The 21,216-nt window shown below is 27.2% G+C and overlaps 4 protein-coding genes across 10 annotated transcripts; 3 read left to right on the forward strand and 1 right to left on the reverse strand.

Moving 5' to 3' along the window:
* Positions 1 to 1,429: 1,429 nt before the first annotated feature.
* On the reverse strand, positions 1,430 to 4,989 carry LOC111042938 (lambda-crystallin homolog). Of its 5 annotated transcripts, none has more exons than XM_022327680.1 (7): positions 4,946 to 4,989; positions 4,225 to 4,284; positions 2,815 to 3,002; positions 2,302 to 2,510; positions 2,082 to 2,239; positions 1,876 to 2,018; positions 1,430 to 1,652 (listed from the first exon to the last, which is right to left on the reverse strand). In XM_022327680.1, the coding sequence occupies exons 1-7, from the start codon at positions 4,972 to 4,974 to the stop codon at positions 1,441 to 1,443; spliced, it is 999 nt and encodes a 332-aa protein (XP_022183372.1). In that variant the 5' UTR covers positions 4,975 to 4,989; the 3' UTR covers positions 1,430 to 1,440. The 5 variants fall into 5 exon arrangements, with proteins under 5 accessions (XP_022183372.1, XP_022183373.1, XP_022183377.1 ...); XM_022327681.1 differs by lacking the exon at positions 4,946 to 4,989 and adding an exon at positions 4,372 to 4,536; XM_022327685.1 differs by lacking the exon at positions 4,946 to 4,989 and adding an exon at positions 4,386 to 4,525.
* A 107-nt stretch (positions 4,990 to 5,096) lies between these two features.
* LOC111042939 (factor VIII intron 22 protein-like) lies at positions 5,097 to 6,829 on the forward strand. 2 transcript variants are annotated; one of them, XM_022327686.1, is made up of 8 exons: positions 5,097 to 5,327; positions 5,407 to 5,498; positions 5,575 to 5,621; positions 5,704 to 5,906; positions 5,984 to 6,209; positions 6,294 to 6,393; positions 6,457 to 6,578; positions 6,662 to 6,829. In XM_022327686.1, exons 2-8 carry the CDS (start codon positions 5,431 to 5,433, stop codon positions 6,823 to 6,825), a joined length of 930 nt encoding a protein of 309 aa, XP_022183378.1. In that variant the 5' UTR covers positions 5,097 to 5,327; positions 5,407 to 5,430; the 3' UTR covers positions 6,826 to 6,829. The 2 variants fall into 2 exon arrangements, with proteins under 2 accessions (XP_022183378.1, XP_022183379.1); XM_022327687.1 differs by having other exon boundaries at positions 5,097 to 5,277.
* Positions 6,830 to 9,274: 2,445 nt separating this feature from the next.
* Positions 9,275 to 12,996, forward strand: LOC111042956 (arrestin domain-containing protein 3-like). Its single transcript, XM_022327717.1, has 6 exons — positions 9,275 to 9,582; positions 9,643 to 9,825; positions 10,222 to 10,430; positions 12,047 to 12,229; positions 12,307 to 12,498; positions 12,572 to 12,996. The coding sequence occupies exons 1-6, from the start codon at positions 9,468 to 9,470 to the stop codon at positions 12,962 to 12,964; spliced, it is 1,275 nt and encodes a 424-aa protein (XP_022183409.1). The 5' UTR covers positions 9,275 to 9,467; the 3' UTR covers positions 12,965 to 12,996.
* A 2,709-nt stretch (positions 12,997 to 15,705) lies between these two features.
* On the forward strand, positions 15,706 to 19,956 carry LOC111042915 (arrestin domain-containing protein 3-like). Of its 2 annotated transcripts, XM_022327642.1 has the most exons (6): positions 15,706 to 15,960; positions 16,049 to 16,201; positions 16,883 to 17,091; positions 18,435 to 18,617; positions 18,681 to 18,872; positions 18,940 to 19,956. In XM_022327642.1, the coding sequence occupies exons 1-6, from the start codon at positions 15,846 to 15,848 to the stop codon at positions 19,348 to 19,350; spliced, it is 1,263 nt and encodes a 420-aa protein (XP_022183334.1). In that variant the 5' UTR covers positions 15,706 to 15,845; the 3' UTR covers positions 19,351 to 19,956. The 2 variants fall into 2 exon arrangements, with proteins under 2 accessions (XP_022183334.1, XP_022183335.1); XM_022327643.1 differs by lacking the exon at positions 18,681 to 18,872 and having other exon boundaries at positions 15,707 to 15,960.
* Positions 19,957 to 21,216: the final 1,260 nt, after the last annotated feature.

The raw sequence follows: 21,216 nt of genomic DNA on the forward strand, positions 1-21,216 counted from the left end.
TTGCTATTAGTTACAGACAGAAAATAAAATAGTTTTTATGATTGAATATAATTATAGACTTGTAGGTATTTTATATTTGGTCAAACTCATCAAAATTACTGTTTTAAAAATCTTTGATGGAGATTAAGATGGAATAAATTGATAGGAAACGGTTTATTTCTATATATTTTAAAGGTAGTAAATAATTTAAAAACAATGTTTTTTAAAAACTATCAGTCATTAATAGATTTTAAAAAAGTCAGGGCCAATATAACAAGGCTACAAATAAATGTGCTATAATGTTAAGACTAATGTGTTAAAAATTAAATCTTTTATTTTTAAGTTTTGAACAACATTTCACTGAATATTAAATAACCAATCGAACACAGTTTGAATCATATAGAATTGGCATTTTAAACAAAGTGCACGGGGTCACCTAGCTGTGTATAATAATATAGGAACTGTGTTCAGTTTTGTGTGATAACTGTTTAAACTCCAATAGGTCGACCATACGTCAACATTAAGATTATAAAATAATAAAACTTTAAACTATTAGATATACATTAGAAAATAGGAGGTAGACACCTACTTACCTAATGAGTTTAACTAATAGATTTTTAATATTAGAATTATCGACACACTCCCTACAACTACCTTTACTACTTGCATATACTAGGTATTCAGTATATTGGCCTAAGTGCTTATACTCAATATAAATAATAGCTAATCATCTAGGTAACTACCTACATGGCTACATAACTATTAATTACCTATTATAAATTATAATATCTAAGTTTTTCAATTTTTGAATAAGAATATAATATTATACATTTTAATTGTTTACATAAATAGTGTTGCTTCCCGAAATTATTATACTCGGTAGTTTTCGCGTGTTGTATTTCCTATGTATGCATTTTAAGGCGTTCTTTTATTTTTATTTTTGGGTAGCCAAGAATCTTTTTTAACGCCCTACTGCCCTAGCATCACAAAATAACTTATTATATGAATAAGTGCATAATAATACATAACATTTACGGGGGACGGAACTACGGAAGTATTCAACAATAGTAGAATATACTATTGTACCAGCATTAATGACCAATAAAACAAATATAGCATTCATTATTAGTAGGTAATAAATAAAATGATAATAAATACATGATAACCTTAACAGAGATGGTAACAAGTACTTAACATTATAATATAACCTACTCAGAACACTGCCTAGCATCAAATGAACAATATAATTAATATATATATACAACTATTTTTTTTTATTACAAAAATATATCCTCTGTCAGTAATTTATATAATATTATGTAAATATTTATTTCTATTAATTTCACAATTATTAATGGATATTGATTTTCGGTTACTTACGTAATATTGTAATACTATAAATTGTGATGTGCCTATACCAGAACTTTATGAAAGCATCTAACTAATAATATAATATGTATATTAATAATTATTATATTTTTTAAGTTGTGACAATTTGATCAAAGATTGATCTCTCCATAATCTACGTTTTGGGAGGTCTTCCAACGGAGTATTGGCATTTAATTGATCTCCGATTTCTTTTACCAATGGCCCTTCAAACTTAGGTGATGGCTTGAATTGTTGGCATACACCATACATTGAGTTTGAATAACGCTCCGTATAGTTCACAAAACCTAAAATTAATTTTTAACAAATATTATAAAAACATAATAAAATAAATTGTATAAAAAAAGTAAGCTAATGCTAAGTTATTAATAGGTTTAGGATAACATATTATAATACACTAATTAGTGACAAATTTGTAAGTAATGAGTACCTATGTGAAATAATTTAAAGATCTGTCATCAATATACAATATAGATTGTTCATTTATAAAATAAAATAAACATAACATACCTTCAGCATTTAAATGAGCAGTTTCTAGTGGACCGAGAAATGCATAACGCATACCTAGACCTTCAGACATGACTGTATCAACATCTTTCACATTAAGTACTCCATCATTTACTAGATGCCAACATTCATTCAATATAGCATACCTATTCAATTAGTAAGTTATAATTTCAATAACATTTTTGTACATTTTTAATTAAGTTCTTAACTGAATGCGGTTCAAAGCAAACCCAGGTACTTCTTTAGCAAGAGTTACAGGGGATTGTTTGATTTCTTCCATAATTGCTCTTGTTTTCTTAACTACCCAATCTTCAGTCCATTCAGACGGTACAATTTCTACGAGTGGCACAAAATATGGAGGATTAACCTTTAAAAATACACAATATGTTAACTTTTATTTAAGATTAAAATAATATAGATTTTACATACTGGGTGTGAAACAATTAACTGATTACGATGTTCCATTTTTTCAGAAAGAATTGATGGCAAGAATGTAGAAGTTGAACTGGAAATAATAGTTTGAGGACCAACAATTTTATCTATTTGGTCATACAACTGTTGTTTTAAAGGTAATACTTCTGGTATACATTCTTGAATAAGAATTGTACCTTCTACGACTTCTTCCAATTTAGTTACACCTGTTTAAGAAAAAAGACTGTAGCGGTTTCTGAAATGTTTCATGGTGAAGGAGGGAAGTCACATTATTTAAATTTAAATGTTTGCTTATGAATAATTTAATTAACATTGTTTGAATGCTTACCTTGCATAATTTCACTAGCTAATTTTCAAATAAAAATTAACATTTACATTTTAAATATTACTAATTACTACCTTCATTAATTTGTTTAGTGTCTATAAATTGTTTGTACATTTGTACTTTCAATATTGGTATAATTATTATTAAATGCATAACATATTAAATCAATACAATTTATCTGGTACCTTTAATAAGTTCAATTTGTTGTTCAGCAGTAATAATGCCCCTTAGAATTCCATTTTTTTCCATTGTTTTTAATTCTGATTTAATTTTTTCGCAGGCCAAATTCACTAGCTCTAAGTTAATGTCATAGATTGTAACATTATAACGAGCACTTGCAAATAACATAGCCCAGCTCTGTCCTATTAGACCACTGAAAATTGAAAACAATTTTATATAATTATGTTAGGGACAGGCACGCCCGTAGAGATGTAGCTCACTAGGTGCAAAATATTTTTAATATCAATATAAGATATGGGGGGCTTTGCCCCCCACACCCCATAACACTTATTACATGACATATATTATTTATCATCAATAATGGGTATAACAAAATATATTTAAAACATAACTCATTTTATTTATTACTTCTTATAAAATATAAAAATTAGATAGAATTTTAGATGTATAACACACACATACATATATATATATATATATATATAAATAATAGTGTACCACAGAATAGATGTCAGATAATGAAATTCATAAAAATATTATTAATGACCAAAATAAATGTATTAATAATAGACGCGTGGTTAGACGTGACTGTACACAGTACTAAAATGCGGCAGACGGTGGTATCTCAGAATAGCCAGATGCCAGAATAGCTAATAAGTATTTAATATTTACTATATTGGGAATAATCATGGGCATAAATTAAAAATTTACAGAGAAGGAATTTTTATATTTTATTATTTATTTGAAAAATCCAAATTATTAAAATTCTCAGGTGGTGCATTTGCACCACCTGGCCCCCCCTCCGGGCGTGCCTGGTTAGGGATACGCCTAATAGATATTTATGTTTCTCATTAAATATATCATCTTACAATACATGTTATCATGCACTCTTCATATTCCTACTATACACCTTACTTTATATGACAGCATTAAAATAAAGTCTATATTATTCAAAATATTTTAATTATTTTTCATGCATAATATAAAGTATTGCACCCGTATTAGTTTTATTTTTTGATTAGGAAGTATAAAATTATGTCAGCAACAGAAAAACAAAATTGTTACACCTTGTTTAACACATTTTTCAATCTTATTCATGAAACTTGGTTATTATAACATATTGTCATATTGAAAATCGAATAGAAAACAATTTGAGAAAATGAAAAGTGATTGATGTGAATGGACACAATATATTATTAGGTATACATTAAATATTATACATAATTTCTTTAAAATATTTAACTTGACTTATCCACAACAATGTATCATACTTCTATTCTAGATATCATGATTTAAAATTATTGTTGTTGAATAAAATAAATATAGTTAAATAAAATGAGTGAAGTAGGTTAAAAATAATATTTATAATAAAAACTTAAATATTATATAATATAATATGTAATCTTTGCCTTTACCTTCCAATGATTCCAATTTTTCCCTTTTCGGCCATATTAATTAATATATTATATAGATACCTGAAATTTGTTATAAAATGTTTAGTTCTGTATTGTAGATAAATGACTCAAATTATACTCAACACTAAAAAAACAATGTTTTTTTACTTCGGAAAAATGACCTATTTAATTCCTTGCAATAGCTAGAATGTACTGAATGCAGTGAACTGATGAATAACAGTTTGATTATAAGAATTATAAATAACAAGAATTATTCTCATTAATGGTATAATATTATCTTTCTTCCTTATGTATCAGTTAATTTTACCTAAATGGTTCATTAAAATAATGTATTATAATATGAACCAATGATCGTTATACGCTCCAAACCAAATAGCTGATTAGAAAGTCGTTGAGAGGTAAACACTGTTAACTACTATTCCAACATTTCCACATGAAATAAATTATTTCATCATTAATTTCAAACATAAAGTGAAGGGTGTCAACCATATTTGAGACACTTGTTACTTGATTTATGCTTATGACATTAGTTTTGGTTTATTATTCACTATTTACGTAACGTGTAGTCAGTAGCCATTGGCATAAAATATATTAATATAATAAGTAATAGTACACAAATAATATATTTGTGAACTGTGGTCAATGGTCATAGATATTAGATAATAAATAATAATATAATATAGATAAATAGTCAATACTATTAATACTACACTATACTGACGTCCGACTGTGGTAGTGTGGTTGACTCATAGTAAAGAGATTAAAAAATCTCGCCGTCTCTGTCTGTATTATAGTACACATAATTAATCTCATAAATCTGTAGTACACGTCTCGTTGAGTAGTCCGTGACCGGCCAATATGCAAGTTAGACATTACAACAGCTGATTTCATATAAACACACAAATATTTAAGTTTGATAACAAAATGATGAAATATTATCAGTTTTATTGTTTACAGTTAAAGCTTTTTATCTACTTGATTGTCTATTTAGTATTTACTCACTATTCGTCAGTTGTCTACCCTTAGTAAAGAATAATTTTAATGAAGTAATAGGTATGTTACCTAATACCTATTAAATTATTTAAAAGTTGTACATCAAATAGGTACTATATAAACTGTCAATTACTGTATAATTATCATCGTAAAAATTCATTGATTGTTAAATTGTATAATTTTAATTAGGTAAATAGTTATTTGCTTACTAAAATGGCTAGTTTCAATAATCCAGAAGAGATAATTTACCATTATAAGATTATACTAAATAAAACAAAAAAGTAATACATTATGGTTTTATTTATAATATATTTTCCCATTTTTATTCTTTAAAAATGTCACATTTATATTTTTTAGAAAACTATTTAGAAAGATAAATACATTGGAACCTAGTGACCAATTCGGTAAGATTACTTACATTTAGTATTCTATTACTTATTGAGGAATATTTTCAATATTTTTGAAATTTTTAATTTAATATTTTAGCTAAACTAGCAAATTTTTGTCAAAAAAATGATAAACATGATTATGCTGCTCTGTGTTGGCAAGCTGTAGCTAAATGTGAAGACTCGATGGGTCACAGCTGCGAACAAGCTCTTGCTCATCAGAAAGCAGCTCGCCAGTTTTTTTCAGAACATAAGAAGACTGAATCATCCGGTTTAATATCTCCTTACAATGAAAATTTACAAGTAAGATATTTACACACAAAACATGAGTTCTTATATAATTTATAGCTACATTATTTATAGTATTTTTAATATTTTAGGCTGGGCTAAGTGAAATGCGACATGCTGAGGATAGTTGGCAAGGGAACTCGTTTGAAAATATTTTGAAAACTTCTATTCGCCTAGAAACGGCTGAAACTCTTGTATCTTTAGGTAAATTAGATGATGCAGCTTTTATTGGAAGCAGTATGATTGATGTGCCTCATGAAAGTCATACACTTAAATTGGCTATTCTTGAACAAATAACTTCCGTTCAAATTCTTTCCGGTATTTTTATTCGTTTTTTTATTATTGTATTATTTTAAATTGGGTGTATTGTACTGTAATTCATGCACACGTAACTTTTTGTAGAAGATTATGAAGGTGCTCTGTTAACATTCACAGAAATAGCAAATACTATTTCTTGCATAGACAATGAAACCATTGGCATTTATAATGATATTTTATTCAGGTAAATATTTAATTTAATTTTCATTTAAGATTTAAACTAATTTTTTTTAAATATAAATGTCAGATGTGAAATATCACGAGTATTCTTACTGCTTATACTGAAACCCACTCGCCAAAAAATGCCTAGCGATTTAGCTTCAGTACTAGAGAAATACATGTGGATTAATGGGAATTTTGATTCTCCTGGTAAGTTTTATACTAATATGATTATTATTTATTATACAGTTATTGTACATTTAATATGATGTTTCACATTATTATTATTTTAGTTCCTTATATATCAGATATAATGTTCCGTCTTCTTCGATCTTTGGTTAAAGCATATCAACTTGGTGAAACAACCTGTTTAGGTACAATTGAATCTGATTTTACTCCTCATTTAACATCAGAACAAAGACATTTATTAGCAGTATTAATCAATACTCTGACATAGTTACTAACTTTTTTGTACTATCTTATTATATTCTATACTTAATAGTTTTTAAAAATCAATATTTGTTATAATTTAAATTATATATTTAATTCTAAGTGTTTTATACTAGATTTTATATGTGAAAATTGTTATTTTGTTGTAAAAATGTTACAATTGTTAAAAATTAGAAATTAAACCAAATATATTACAAGAAAAACTAAGTTTATTTTCTGATGTATACTAACTACAAAATAATTTGATATTTTTGAGGAAAGTGATTATTATGTACAGTGACGTGGCGAAGGGGTTAGTCAAGAGGCGGCCTGTCAGTTTTTTTAGGATTAATCTTATAATATTGTTTTTAAATTTCCTGAGAGAAGCAACTTCCCCATACTCCATAAATGTAATGTATTTTATAGTACAATTTTTAAGAGAGAGATAAGAACCTAGTGGTCAGTGTTCAATAATAGGTCATGGGCTCGTAGGTGGGTGGTCATCATAAAATATATTTGCCTCTGAAAATTATTTTGTTTGCCACTCCACTGAATTTATGTAGATATTCAAGAGGAAAGAGTTACAGTCTAGGCTCGATAACTCAAATCTCAAGGTGAATAAAAATAAACTTATGTATTTTTTGAGTTATATACCTAAAACACAATTTAAAAACACTTCAAGGGCCAAGATAAATTTGAGTTATCAAGACTCCACTACCAATATATACTCAATTCATATTATGCTTCATTAACTTCATTCAGTGGATCAAATATTGTGTTTATAGCTTCAATATTAGAGTGAACTGATCTATTATCAAACTTATACAATGTAAAGAAGATTACTCAAACTTAAAACATCTAGTAGCGCACCTCATAGCCTATAGGCCTTTGTTGATATTTTAGTTTTAAAGTGAGTTATGAATATTTTAAAGTTAAGATATCGATAATATCTCATGAGTGCCTTAGATAATGTTCTTAGAAATCAATTAAATTATGAAGTTTCATTGCTGCATTCACCTTACAAAAAGTGTTATAGATATAATATATTCTCAAATATAATATATTTTCAAATATTTTATTATTTAATCATTGATTCAGTTTTGCATAACTAAAGAAATTATCAACAAAATATATAAAAATACCGTTGTTCATAATGTTTTGAGCACGGATTTGTATGCATTAAATTTAACCAAATATGTGCTAAAAAATCTTAAATATGCACTAAAATGTTGAAATATGCATAAAATAATTAGTGAAAAAAATTTAATGTCAATAAAACGTCAATGGTCAATCATAGTTGTAATCTATATTTTCTTATTTTGGTAAACATATTATCCCCCGATTATTGATCTAAGGTCATATTTGGGGAAACCATACATACCTACAAGTGTATACCTATTAATTTATTTTGATATTAATCAAAAAAATTAAATTATAATATTTTTTTTTTATATCACAATACCATATATTTCAAAAATGTCTAAAAAACCATCAAAATATGCACCAAAAGATGAATGAATTAATATACAATTGAAATTGTAAAATAACCTCTTAAAATAGAAAAATAGCGAAATATGCAAAAATATGAGCTAAAAAAGTTTCGTTTTTTAATCGTCGTCATGACAAAAATGTTAAGCTCACTTAGATTATCATACGAACACGGAATAACCAGAATAAATATGCAAATGCATACAAATCCACATTCTAATAATGATTAATGATTCACGACCAGGAGGACAATGCATCTAAAATTATAAGGGGTACCGGTAATCACTAAACTTCAAATGCTTATAAATAAAAACTCTTAATTTAATATTCATACAAACAAATATATAGTTTATGTAATAATGTAATTAAAAATATAGGTTTCCATTTTGAAATCAAATGTAAACCTAGTTTTCTAAAGCTTCACTAACAAATATTAGACTGAAAAAAATAAGGATAATATTAAATGTTAGGGTTGCATGTATTTAAACTAATTCATGATAGATTTTATACAATATTTGATGAATAAACTGATATTGTGGTATTGTAGATACTACATAATAATTTACAGTAAGTATTAGGTAGGTGCTTACTACAAGAGAAAATGAACTAATAAAATATTTAAATTTTTTAAATTGTTTACAAGGTTAATGCAGTAGGCCATTCATTTGTATATCATACCATAAGGCATAAAGTAAAATAAGTATTAAATATTGAATAACCAGGTAATTAATTTGTAATACTTAGTATTTATTGATAACAATTTACAAAACAACAAATTTATTTCATTATTTTTGTTTTTAACCATTCTATAGTATATTATTTACTATTTAGAAATAATGGTTTACTGTAAAAGTTTTACTAAATGTTCTATCCTTTGTAAATTAATAAAAAAACCATATTCTTATCTAAAGCTTGTGAAGTGCATGGCAAATAAGTAGGTAGGTATATATATTTTTTTTCTTGGAATTTGTCATACTTGCTTAAGAATTAGTTATCCAAATGTTATATTATTATATAAATTAATAAACTTTGTAGCCTATTATTTCTTCAACTGTCAACAACTATTCAGTATAAGAGTATAACAAAAATTAGAAATGATAAGTTTATTTATTAGTTCATTTTAGTTATTCAGTTTCAATGCAATATTTAAAAATTCACTATAATAGTTTTAACTAAAGCAATATGGGTTTGAACAATTTACAAATTATATTTGATAATCCAACAGCAGTTTTCGTCCCTGGTGAAATAATTACTGGCAGAGTTCTAATTGTTGTTAGCAATTCAGTTAAAATAAAAAGTAGGTATAATAAATACTTAATAACTAAGTGTATAAAATAAAAATGGTATTATGTTTCAGAAGTGAAATTAAAATTTAGAGGAGAAGGTAATGTGTTTTGGAGAGAACATAATCTTATGACCCGAAGAAATAGTAAGAATGGAAGTAGAAGGCATAGTCTTACACATAATAAGACTAAAACTGAAAGATATACTGCAAAAGAAGAATATTTTAATCTCAAAATAATATTGGCTGGTGGGGAAGGTGAGTTTTTAATTAAATCCAGTAGGTTTAATATTAAATATTTCACTATATATATTATATGGATCAATATTTTGTTTGAACAATTCATCCCCAATGTCGCAATAAAAGGTTAATAAGCAACAAACATAGTATACTTCAGTGTTTTTGTATATTTTTCTCTTAAAACCATACATTTTGGTTTCTTTCTCTGTTATAGAAATTATAACTACACACTATTTTTTTAAATAATAAGTTAATAATAAAGGATACCCAAAACAAAATGTTATATAAATTGATATTTTTTGCTTTTTACTCGGACCTTAGCATTTATAAATGTTATAAATAAAATAAGTATGTAGTTAAGTAAAACATAAAATTTAGTTTATTTTCAATCTAAAAAAAAATTATATGTTTTAGGAAGATTACTTTTAAAAGAAGGGGAACATGTTTATCCATTTAGTGTTACCTTACCAGATAACTTACCATCAACATTTGAAGAAGAGTACGGGCGCATACAATATACAGCTAAAGTAGTAGTTAATGTACCTTGGGATATTAAGAAAGGTAAAGAAATTGTATTTGAAGTAATTTCTGCCTTAGATTTGAATGATGAACCATCCTTAGCCGTAAGTATTGGTTGAGACATATTTATTATTATATTTTCAAATATTGAACACAATATCTGTAATATTGGAACTAAAGTTTAGTTTAACCATATCCTCAAGAAATTAAAAATTTATTGCTGGAACTTTATTTTTCACCAAGTTACAAACGATGGTGCAATCAGATAAAGTTGCTAGGACTCGAGATTTTGGGTTGAAATAAAGAGAGAAAGATAAGGTGGGTGGAAATGGATCACTTATTTATGGATGGATTTTCGCGGTTGATAAATATTATAAATTAAAAATGGCTATTGGGGATTGGCATTTGGTTTGTAAGCCTTATCTACAGATATAAATTATCCAATTTTGTATCTGTTCCTAACTTTAAAATAAACTCTGAGCAATAATGTCTAATTGTCTAATGTACCATAAAGGGGCACACTGGCCCAGGGTGCTATAAATCAAGTAGCACTGAAGGTCCCCATTCGTATTTATGATCTGGGCCCCAATTACGACTGTCGACCCTTCTTCAATTTAACTCTTAATTCTTATTGTTATATAGAAGTCTTTCCTAATTTAAGTAAGTTAAAAAAAAATATACAGGCTCCTAATTAATTTTGGAAAATTAAATACATTTAAATTAAATTAAATTTCTCCTGGCACCATTGTTCTTAACTAAATGAAATACGTTAGTTCCAACATTTTTAAAAAAAATTTCTCGAAGGGTGTGGTAAACTATATAGACTTAAGCCAAATTATGCAAATGTTAAATATGGCTCTGTATATTTTGGTTGATTTTACCTCAATCCATATAATAGCTGCCATATAAGTACCTCACATTGTGGACAAATCTGACCGAGATGTGCGATCCACCAGAGCTTAATGTATATCGATCCAATAACTTCACGACTTCTTGAACAAATCAGTTTAGGTTTCCTCCACACGGGAAAATGAACAACAGGGTTTTTTTACATGGTCAAGTCATTGATAATGCAGACAATGTTATTTAAAAGTCAAATTTTACCTAGCGATTTTTTAGGAACATTAGTTGGATTGGTACAATTAGGTATGCTTAAAACCTAATCTATAGGTTCTGTGTTCAATAAATTTAAAATGCTTGACAATTAGATAAGTTGTTCTAGACTTGTCATGAGAATACTAACTTTGAAACCTAATTTCTAATTTTTAATGTTGAATTTCCGAAAATTCTCTCTTTAGAGCTCGTCTATATTATTGTTCTCTTTGATAAATTTCAAAGTTTTAGATCCATTGGATTGAGCTGTGTGTTGATTCTTTCATAAATACCATACACAACATGTATTTGTAATTTGTACGCATAAGCTTGAATACTTGTAAATAAAAACATGGTAAAATAATTCCTTATAATTTATATATTATACCTTCATTGAGTAAATACAATAGGTATACATAATTGAGTATAGTACAGTACCTATATACTCAATATATTATACACAAATATTAGCAACTTACATAAGTATATAAAAATATAAAAAATACTAAAGCAAAACTAATTTGAATGCAATAATGCAGCAATAAATCAAATAATAAAATGTCATCAATAACTATCAAGTTTGATTAGACATTTTTTTTTAATGCAACTTTTAAAATTATACTTTTAGGAACCTAAAATACTAGAAAGAGAGAAGTTTTACTGTTGCTGTTGTTGCAAGTCTGGACCGATGACAATGATTGTCTATGTACCTTATACTGGTTTTGTTCCAGGACAATCTATACCAGTTACAGTTGAACTGGATAACAACAGCAATGTGGATGTAGATTCTATTATAATAATACTGGAAAGAGTAATAGTTTTCTCATAATATAATATTAGATAAGGTAATAATTATTGATTTTAAGAATATTGTGTTCTATTATATAGGTACTGAAATTTAAAGCACGATTCCCAAGTAGTAAAATAAAATGTAAAGCATTTAAGATTGTTAATGTGTGTATAGATGGCGTTGAAAAACACTCTTCGAAAACCCACGTGGAACAAATTCAAATTCCAAGTAGTTTGATAATTCCAAATTTAAAATATTGTGGAATTATAACTGATACATATTCTCTACATGTAATTACATCACATATTACATAATATTGTTTTATGAGAATAATTAAATTTAATATGTTTTTTGTTGTCTTAGGTTGAGGCTTGTGTTAATGGCGGATATATAAATGAAGTAATTTCTGTTAACTTAATATTGGGTGATATACCATTGTCAATACCTACCAATGCTCATCAATTCAATTATTCTTTTCAACCATCGAATCATAGTTATTTTTCAAGCGAACAAATTCCAACAAATCATCTTCCGTCTGTAGATGTTACCGAGCCTATTTTGGTTCCTGGATATGCTCAACTAGTAGTTCCAAGTAACCAATTATGTTCTGTGCCACACAATAATTTAGAAAATGGAACGATTCTTGCACAAAACAGTACATTGGATATTAAATTATCTCCATACCCAGATCCACCACCACCGTACCAATTTTCAGAAATAGCAACTGATATACAAGTAGCATCTATTAGTACATAATCTGTTTAGTTAAATCCAGGTAGAACATTTATGATAATCTATCTACAACCATAAAAAAATATTAAACCATTTGATTTATAGAACCAATTTACTCAACTACCATATTATCTAACAACCTATTAAATTTAAATCAACTTTGCTCAAACTAAATTAAAGTAAATTATTCATGGTATCAGGCCCATAGCTAGGGTACAAGAAAGTCATTGTTGCTTTAGGGTGGCTTACAATTTGAAAAAATTTGAAGGCAGCAAAATTTAATAAATATCAGTAAACGAGAGCGGCGTTAAAATTTTTGCTTTAGGGCACAGAATACCTAACGATGGGCTTCCATAATATTCATGTATAGTTGTATACAATATTCATATTAAACATAAGATATCATGTACGAAACAAATTTAACAAAATAAACAATTTAATGAAATTTTAAGTTTTTTTATAGATACTTAAGTTTAAATATTTAAGAAAAATTGTAAAGAAAAATATGACACAAAGATAACATCATGGTGTAACATTATTAATGGTTTTTAAGAAATTTAATACAAAGAACATTGAATACAATTATTATAATGATCCTCTATTCATTTTTTGATTTTGTAAAAATATAATATAGTTCCTTCAATATCCTAAATTTTGTAAGTAGGTATTAATTATTTGAATGTAATATTTGAAATAATACAATAATATGATACACTGTTGTAATTCCTCCATAATATTATATTTATTTTTTTAACTATACATTTTATAACTTATAAATAATATATAGAATTATATTACCACAAAGCTCTTCATTTATTGTGCCTATTATCTATATATTTGCCATTATTGAAGTTGTTAATATCTAGCATCTAGCGGTTATCTCAAACTATTTGCACTTTACATTTATATGACGTTATAAAATCAATATCTTAGTTTAAAATGTTTAATATTAGCTTTTAATATTTGTATATGTTTTGTTATTATTAATTTTTATTAAGGTCCCTAACTGCATTTTAACTGTTTAATATGTTGAAAGATAGACGATAGTGATATCATAAACCATACTCTTACTATGTATTAGAGTTAGAGATACATAATATTATGTTATGTGTAAATATTTGTTTATGTTAATAGTCTAGATAAGATTCTTTCATGAAAAAAATACCTGTTCAAATATTAATCAGCAAATTGCAAATGCCATAAAAAGTGTGACATGTAACTGTATCTTATATTATTAAAAGTTATAGTCACATAAAAAAGGTATTTTGTTTTTTGATTATTTTGAATATTTCAAATCTAAGAGATTCCTATTTAATATTAATTAAATTTTACATAGCTTTGGTTATCGGGTAATGTTACTAGGTATATAAAATAATATAAGCTTATTTTGCAGCCATTGCTGCAAGGACTGTACTTAAAGTTTGTCTGCCTTCCAACTGTAGTTACTAAATACTTTTTGAAATCAGAAAAGTTTTTAAGAAAAATTAAAAACATACTTTAAATATGATAAGTGGTGTTTATATTAGATATTGTGATCTAAATCAAAATTTGAAATTACATTTGTATCTATAATTGTTTAAATAAGGAAGTTGATTATGAATCAATTAGTTGTATTGGTGAGTTTATATGGTTACTTTCAAATAACTAACTTATGACTTTTTTGACACTTCCTATTAAAAAATAAATCTATACTTTGTTCTTTATTTGTTTATTTAATTTATCTATAAAGTATATAAATAGTGCAATCAGAGATGAAATGTAGAGAGTGCTAATATCATGTAACTATTATGAAGCCTTTTTTTCAGACTTTCAGGATGTTTAATCATCATGTATAAACAAGTCACAGATTTTTTTATTGAATAAGTAGGTACACATGAAAACTGGGTCAAAAACTTAAGTGTTTTTAACATTTAACAATTTCCAGAGGACAGTAGAACACCACTGATCAGGGGTTGATTTACACTATGTTCCAAAAATATTTAGTAGATAGTCACTATAGTCACCACATCAAAATGTCATAATAATTATTTACCAGTGAATTTAAAAAGTTTTTTTTTATATGTATGTTATATTGTACCGATTATTCCCAAATCCAAATGTTAGAGCTAAATAGACAAAATAAAATTTAACAAAAAAAAAATAGTAAGAAATTTACATTGAAATAATACAATTATAGTGATATTAACAACACTTATAAATTATAATAGAAATAATAAATAATAACAAAATCAAACGAGATATGATGGGTCTTCATTGGCCAGCATCAACATCCTATGTCAATTGTTTTTTTTAGATAATGAGTTATGTGTAGGACAAATAGAAATGGAAAATTAACGGAAATGACAAAGTACCCAAAAAGGGACAAGGAAATGTATATGATATAAATAATATAAAATAATATTGGAGCATCTATATCGGAATTAGTAATTAAAGACAAGAAGACAAGGTTTCCATCAACCTCTTATCTATTTAATTATTTTATGTATAGAACATAAATAACAGGAAGTATCATGTGATAGACATTCAATTCTCAAAACAGGAACACTGAACTTCAGGGATTTATTTCTACTGGACACATTTGAGCTAACATTTGTCAATATTAGACATTAGTGATATAATCCCAGACTACTGTACTATACTCCAAGACGGAACAAACAATTGAACAACGGAGAGATGTAAAAGAGCAGATAACTTAAAACCAATGCAAATACACTTGGCAAAGCCTAAAAATCTAAGTGCTTTAATAGTTGATAAGATAAAGTATTGTCAGTCTTGGGTGGATGATTCACATTTCTAATTACCAAATTATTATTTGTATTTTAATTTAGATCACAGTTAATTGAATATTGTCATCAGTTGACAGTTGTCTTTCACAGAATATATAAAATACCTCTTTGAAATTACAATGGGTGTACAAAATGTACAGATAATTTTTGATGATCCAACAGCAGTATTTACGCCAGGCCAAACCATTACTGGACGAGTTTTAATTGTGATTAGTAGTTCAGTGAAAATCAAAAGTAAGTGATTTATTTATTAGGTAGTTTGTGTAGATTAATAGATTATATATATTATATGTATAGTGACCATTGATGGATGTTTTTATAGATATAAAATTGAAATTCCGAGGAGAAGCTAAAGTCAGTTGGACTGAAACCGAATCTCGGACTGGTAGTAATAGTGAAAGCGAAGATCATTCAGTTAGTTACTCTGCAAGAGAAGAATATTTTAAAAATAAATTTTTTCTGGTAGGTGCAGAAGGTGAGAATATAGAAATGATTTGTATTATTATTAATTTATATTTTTATAACAACTATACTAGTTTAGTACCTATACGAGAGGTGGCGAACCTTTTATTCGGTGTAGGTGCTCAACAAAAGAGCGAACGGGGGACTAAGGGGCCATTTCTTCTCTAGGAATTTTTAATTACGTATTATTTTAATATCGATATAACATAACTATTATTAGATTGTAAGTAATTCTTAAATATGCCCTGAGTGGGATTTTATTCTGAGGGTGCGCTACTAACAAAATTCTGTAAAAAATAATTTTACATGCCAGTAATAATATGTTCATATTACAAATATTTTTTTCTGTCTAATCAAGGAGTTATTGTTGTTGACATTTGTTAGAAAGATTTACAAACATAAAGTATTCAAGGAAGTTTTTATATAATCATTAGAAGAGTTCCAAGCTTTCAAAATGCTATAATTAGTGTTTATATTTATAAAATGAAATAAATATGTTTTTGCATGCCTTCATCCTAACACGACAATGCGTAATATTGAGGACGAGTGTCATAGGTTTGCCACCTTTGGCATATTATATACTTACACCATCAGTTTTTTACTATTGATAACGTAATAATTTGGTATAAGTTAAACTAGGGGCTTAATCTACATTTTTATATTTAAAAGTTAATACTTAATCATTATTTTTTAGGTGATTCGCGATTAGAAGTTGGTGAATATGTGTATCCATTTAATTTTTCTTTACCACATGAATTACCATCAACATTTGAAAGTGTTCATGGAAGTGTACATTATACAGCAATAGTCAAAATTAATATACCTTGGAGAACAAATATACAGAAAGTAATGATGTTCCAAATTATTTCTCCTATACATTTAAACGATGAACCATCATTAGCTGCAAGTATAATATTTTTATTCTGAAATTACACATAATAATGTAAAAATAATTTCCAATTAATATACATCTGTGTCATTCCTGGGGTCCACTTGTAAAGCATAATGTTATTTTTATTTGACGATCAAGTACCTAAACATGAAACTGCTATCTCCCACAATTTGGTCTGCCACTGTTTAATGTACTGCCTAATTATAAATACGAGAGTACTGTAATATAGTCTACTATAGTTGGGATATCCGCACCATTATGATTAATCTTTTCACTACTGAAGAAGTAATTTATTTTACTATTAGGCTATAGTACTACGGTAGGTCTAATTCATTTTGGCCAGAAAACATTACACTTGAAAATGTCATTAAGTGTTTAAAATTATGTACTCTAAAAGTCTCAAATACCCGTGAGTCCACAAATAATATTTTTATATTACAACAAAATAACTAAATTCGTTATTCTTGGTTTAAATATATGATTTCCTCTAAATTTGAACTAAAATGTCTATAAAAAAGAATTGCAATTATATATGATGTATAGAAATATAAAATATTATTTTAGATATTTGGGTACAGTATGAATAATTTACGAGAAACCTTGTTTTAAATTTTCACAACAAACATGATTTATAACAGAGTTTCTCAACCTTCAGTTCACGAATAATTTTGAATAATGGGTCAACAAGAAATTAAAATGTTGATATGTAATAAAATAATAAAATAGAAATAATATGACTAGTTATTTGTACAACTAATGTGAGAAAAAATAAATAAATTAAAGTAATAGTTTCTTTTAGTCATGGTTATTGAATAAAATAAAGTCTTTGAGGGAGGGTGAGTAGTTGAACATTATTTTTGAAAAGGTTCCATGAAAAATTGGGCAAAATCTTGAGTCACCCAGACACAATGGCTGTGAACCGCTTATCTATAACAGAATTATTAATAATAGTACTTTATTATAGTACAAATAAGTTTTTGTTTTTTAACAATATAATCATGATATTTTCACAATTAATTATTTCATATTAAATCAATGAATTTAGTAAAAATTTTATTGTGGATGGCAAGTAAATTTGTAATTATTCTGGCAGACCTTTATTGGGAGAGCCTAAAATGTACATATTTTTAAATATTAAAACATTATTATTAAATAAGTTAAAAACCAAACCAACTTTGTTAATGGCCTTAGTTGTGAAAGCAGAAATTTATAATTTCAAGACCCACAAAAAAAAACAACCAATTTTATCAAATACGTTGTGCTATTATATAGTAGTCCTTTTTTTATATTTCTAAGAGTGTCATAGAAATTGATGGATACTAAAAACAAATGATTCTATTGTGCCAACTTTTAGGAACCCAAGACAGCATTAAAAGAAAAGTTTTACTGTTGCTGTTTGTGTAAATCTGGCCCGATGACATTGATTGCGTATATCCCTTATAGTGGTTTTATACCTGGACAATTTATACCCGTTACAGTTGAATTGGATAACAACAGCAATGTGGATGTGGATACTATTAAAATAAAGCTGGATAGAGTAATAATTTTTTAATATCTTGTATAAAATATATAGGTTTTAAGAATTGTTTGTATTTTATAGACTTTAGAATTTAAATCAGAGTTCCCTAGTAGTAAAATTAAGTATGAACACTCTAAGATTGTAAACATATACATAGATGGGGTTGAAAAACACATTTCAAAAACACGTGTGGAACAACTTCAAATTCCAAATGGTTTGACGATACCCAATTTAAAACATTGTGAAATTATAACCGATCAATATTTTCTAAATGTAATTAGTACGCTGAATAACTATTGTTTAGGGAAAATAATTGAATTAATATATTTTTTTTTTCTAGGTTGAAGCTCATGTTAAGGGTGCGCATTTAAATGAAGTAGCTTCTATTAAAATAAAATTGGGTACTTCACCATTGACAATAGCTAGCATTAGCAATGCTCATCAATTTGATTATTCTTTTCAACCATCGAATCAATGTAACTTTTCAAACGAACCAATTCCAACAAATCCTTTTCCATCTGTAGGTTTTAATGAGCCAATTTCTATTCCTGGAAATGCTCAACTGGTAGTTCCAAGTAACCAACTATATACTGTGCCTCACAATGCATATTTTCACAATCAAGAAAATGGGATGATTTTTGCACAAAACATTCAACCATCTGAATTCCCAGATCCACCACCACCATACCAATTTTCAGAGGATCCAGAAATAACGTCTGAGATTCCTATGGCTTCTATTGAGAAATTTTAGAAGGCGACCTAGAACTAACACATTAAAAATGGTTATGTTCATGTTCAATGGCCCTACACGATTCATAAGCCACCAGCTCTTAATAAACTGTCAATTAATTCTGGCATTATCTTTGATCGAAATCTTATGTTCACAGCTCACATCATGCTAACATTTGGAAAAGCCATCAAAGAATTTTAGAATTTCAAGCGTAAAATGCTATACCTGTCACCAAACCAATCCAGCCCTATCTCAACTAAGACCAAATTCAATATCCTTGGGCTATTTTTAAAAGTCGGTCCTTGCCTATGTTGGTTTACAATTAGGCCTCCCTCTTATTAACAATTGATTGACAGAAATCTAAAGTGGAATCACTGAACCAGTCTAGATGACAGGGTGTCACACGAGGATGCGCGTAATTGGAGTTCTCTTGCTGGGCATGGTATAGTTTTGCAACAAGAGACCATAGACTACATCAATATATAAATCAAAAAAATTAAATTCAACTAAGAACATAAATTAAAATAATGGAAATAGACACCCTCTGGCATTTTGGAAAAATAAAAAATGACTGGTTTATTTTAATTTTATGAATTTGAATAAAACTAAGTTATTCTAACTGTGTTAGATACTTATACTTTTTTACCTTTAGATGCTGTATCTAAAATATAGATTTTTTAAAAATAATTATTGCGCTAAATAAAATTGCTAAAATGTAAAATAATTAAACATTATTTAGTATTTACTTAATTTGGGTAAAGAATAGTTCCAGAACCAGAACCGAATCCCCCCCCCCTGCAACACTATTACGAACTTGTATACACCTAAATTTCCAACATTCAAATCATTATCTGCGTTCAATGACAATATGATGATTTTGATGCCACAAATTCAAAAATAATTTGAAATAATGTACTATAATGTAAGGAATCTTTAAAACTATTTTACAATCAATACCATGATTTAACCAATCAGCTATATAGAAGAAATATGAGGCAAATTAAAAAACTTGGACAAATAGATAAATTATTGTTTTTTTTTAATTTATAAAAAATATACAAGACCTACCAAAGATTAAAATATTTATATACAACTAACAAATTGGAATGTCAAAATATACAAGGTACAAGAATCTCATCTCTACCTGTAACTATAAGTCATGGTAGTATGGTACACTAATATACAATAGTTAATAATATAAATATAATAAAATATGAAATACCAGCTGAACTAACACTAGCACTCGCCAGTGTGTAGTTTTTTGAGTTATAACTTTTGTTTGAAAAATTAGACCATGAAAAACAATTTTCCATTTTTACAATTTGGGAAAATTCTTTCCTAGTGAGTCTTTACATTATTAAACGAAACTACAGGCCAAATTTCATACTCATAGTTTTAGTGGTTTTGGCTAGGCGATGATGAACCGGTCAGTCAGAACCAGTTCATTTATATATACAGGGGTGATTTTGTAAGCATACAAACCCTATTTTTATGCTTAAATTAAACATAATATATTCAAATTATGATTTAACCTTGGAATACACTTGAAGACCATATTTTTGAATACTTGAGATTTTTAGTATCGCATAAGGATGATCCTGTGACATTGCAAACTTCTGTTTTTCAAACAAGAACTCCCCTTCTTTTCACTTTTAATTATTATATTATATTATAATTGTATTCAACAAAATTGCCCATTGAATAATTTATAGTAAAAAAAGCAACATAAAAACACAGATAATGTTCTTACTGTCAAGTTTTATAATAAGTCGATTTTCTCTAATTTTTAAGCTAACGAAGCTATACGTGATCAGCTGAGAGTAAATTTACTATGTTATGCACTTGTAAGACAGAGACCACAAATGCCAGTTGTAAGTCCTCTTAACG

The sequence above is a fragment of the Myzus persicae genome, unplaced genomic scaffold (assembly GCF_001856785.1).
Source record: "Myzus persicae strain clone G006 unplaced genomic scaffold, MPER_G0061.0, whole genome shotgun sequence".
Lineage (NCBI taxonomy): Eukaryota > Metazoa > Arthropoda > Insecta > Hemiptera > Aphididae > Myzus > Myzus persicae.

Excerpts from the sequence above, each read along its gene's own strand:
- LOC111042938 (XM_022327680.1), bottom strand. The coding sequence starts at position 4,974 with ATGAGTCAACCACACTACCACAGTCGGAC. Across the intron at positions 4,285-4,945 it reads CCACACTACCACAGTCGGAC|GTATCTATATAATATATTAA; the intron begins GTCAGTATAGTG and ends AACAAATTTCAG. Across the intron at positions 1,653-1,875 it reads TGCTCATTTAAATGCTGAAG|GTTTTGTGAACTATACGGAG; the intron begins GTATGTTATGTT and ends AATTAATTTTAG.
- LOC111042939 (XM_022327686.1), top strand. The coding sequence starts at position 5,431 with ATGGCTAGTTTCAATAATCCAGAAGAGATAATTTACCATTATAAGATT. Across the intron at positions 5,622-5,703 it reads GGAACCTAGTGACCAATTCG|CTAAACTAGCAAATTTTTGT; the intron begins GTAAGATTACTT and ends TTAATATTTTAG. Across the intron at positions 6,394-6,456 it reads TATAATGATATTTTATTCAG|ATGTGAAATATCACGAGTAT; the intron begins GTAAATATTTAA and ends TATAAATGTCAG.
- LOC111042956 (XM_022327717.1), top strand. The coding sequence starts at position 9,468 with ATGGGTTTGAACAATTTACAAATTATATTTGATAATCCAACAGCAGTT. Across the intron at positions 9,826-10,221 it reads AATATTGGCTGGTGGGGAAG|GAAGATTACTTTTAAAAGAA; the intron begins GTGAGTTTTTAA and ends TATATGTTTTAG. Across the intron at positions 12,499-12,571 it reads CTGATACATATTCTCTACAT|GTTGAGGCTTGTGTTAATGG; the intron begins GTAATTACATCA and ends TTGTTGTCTTAG.
- LOC111042915 (XM_022327642.1), top strand. The coding sequence starts at position 15,846 with ATGGGTGTACAAAATGTACAGATAATTTTTGATGATCCAACAGCAGTA. Across the intron at positions 16,202-16,882 it reads TTTTCTGGTAGGTGCAGAAG|GTGATTCGCGATTAGAAGTT; the intron begins GTGAGAATATAG and ends ATTATTTTTTAG. Across the intron at positions 18,873-18,939 it reads CCGATCAATATTTTCTAAAT|GTTGAAGCTCATGTTAAGGG; the intron begins GTAATTAGTACG and ends TTTTTTTTCTAG.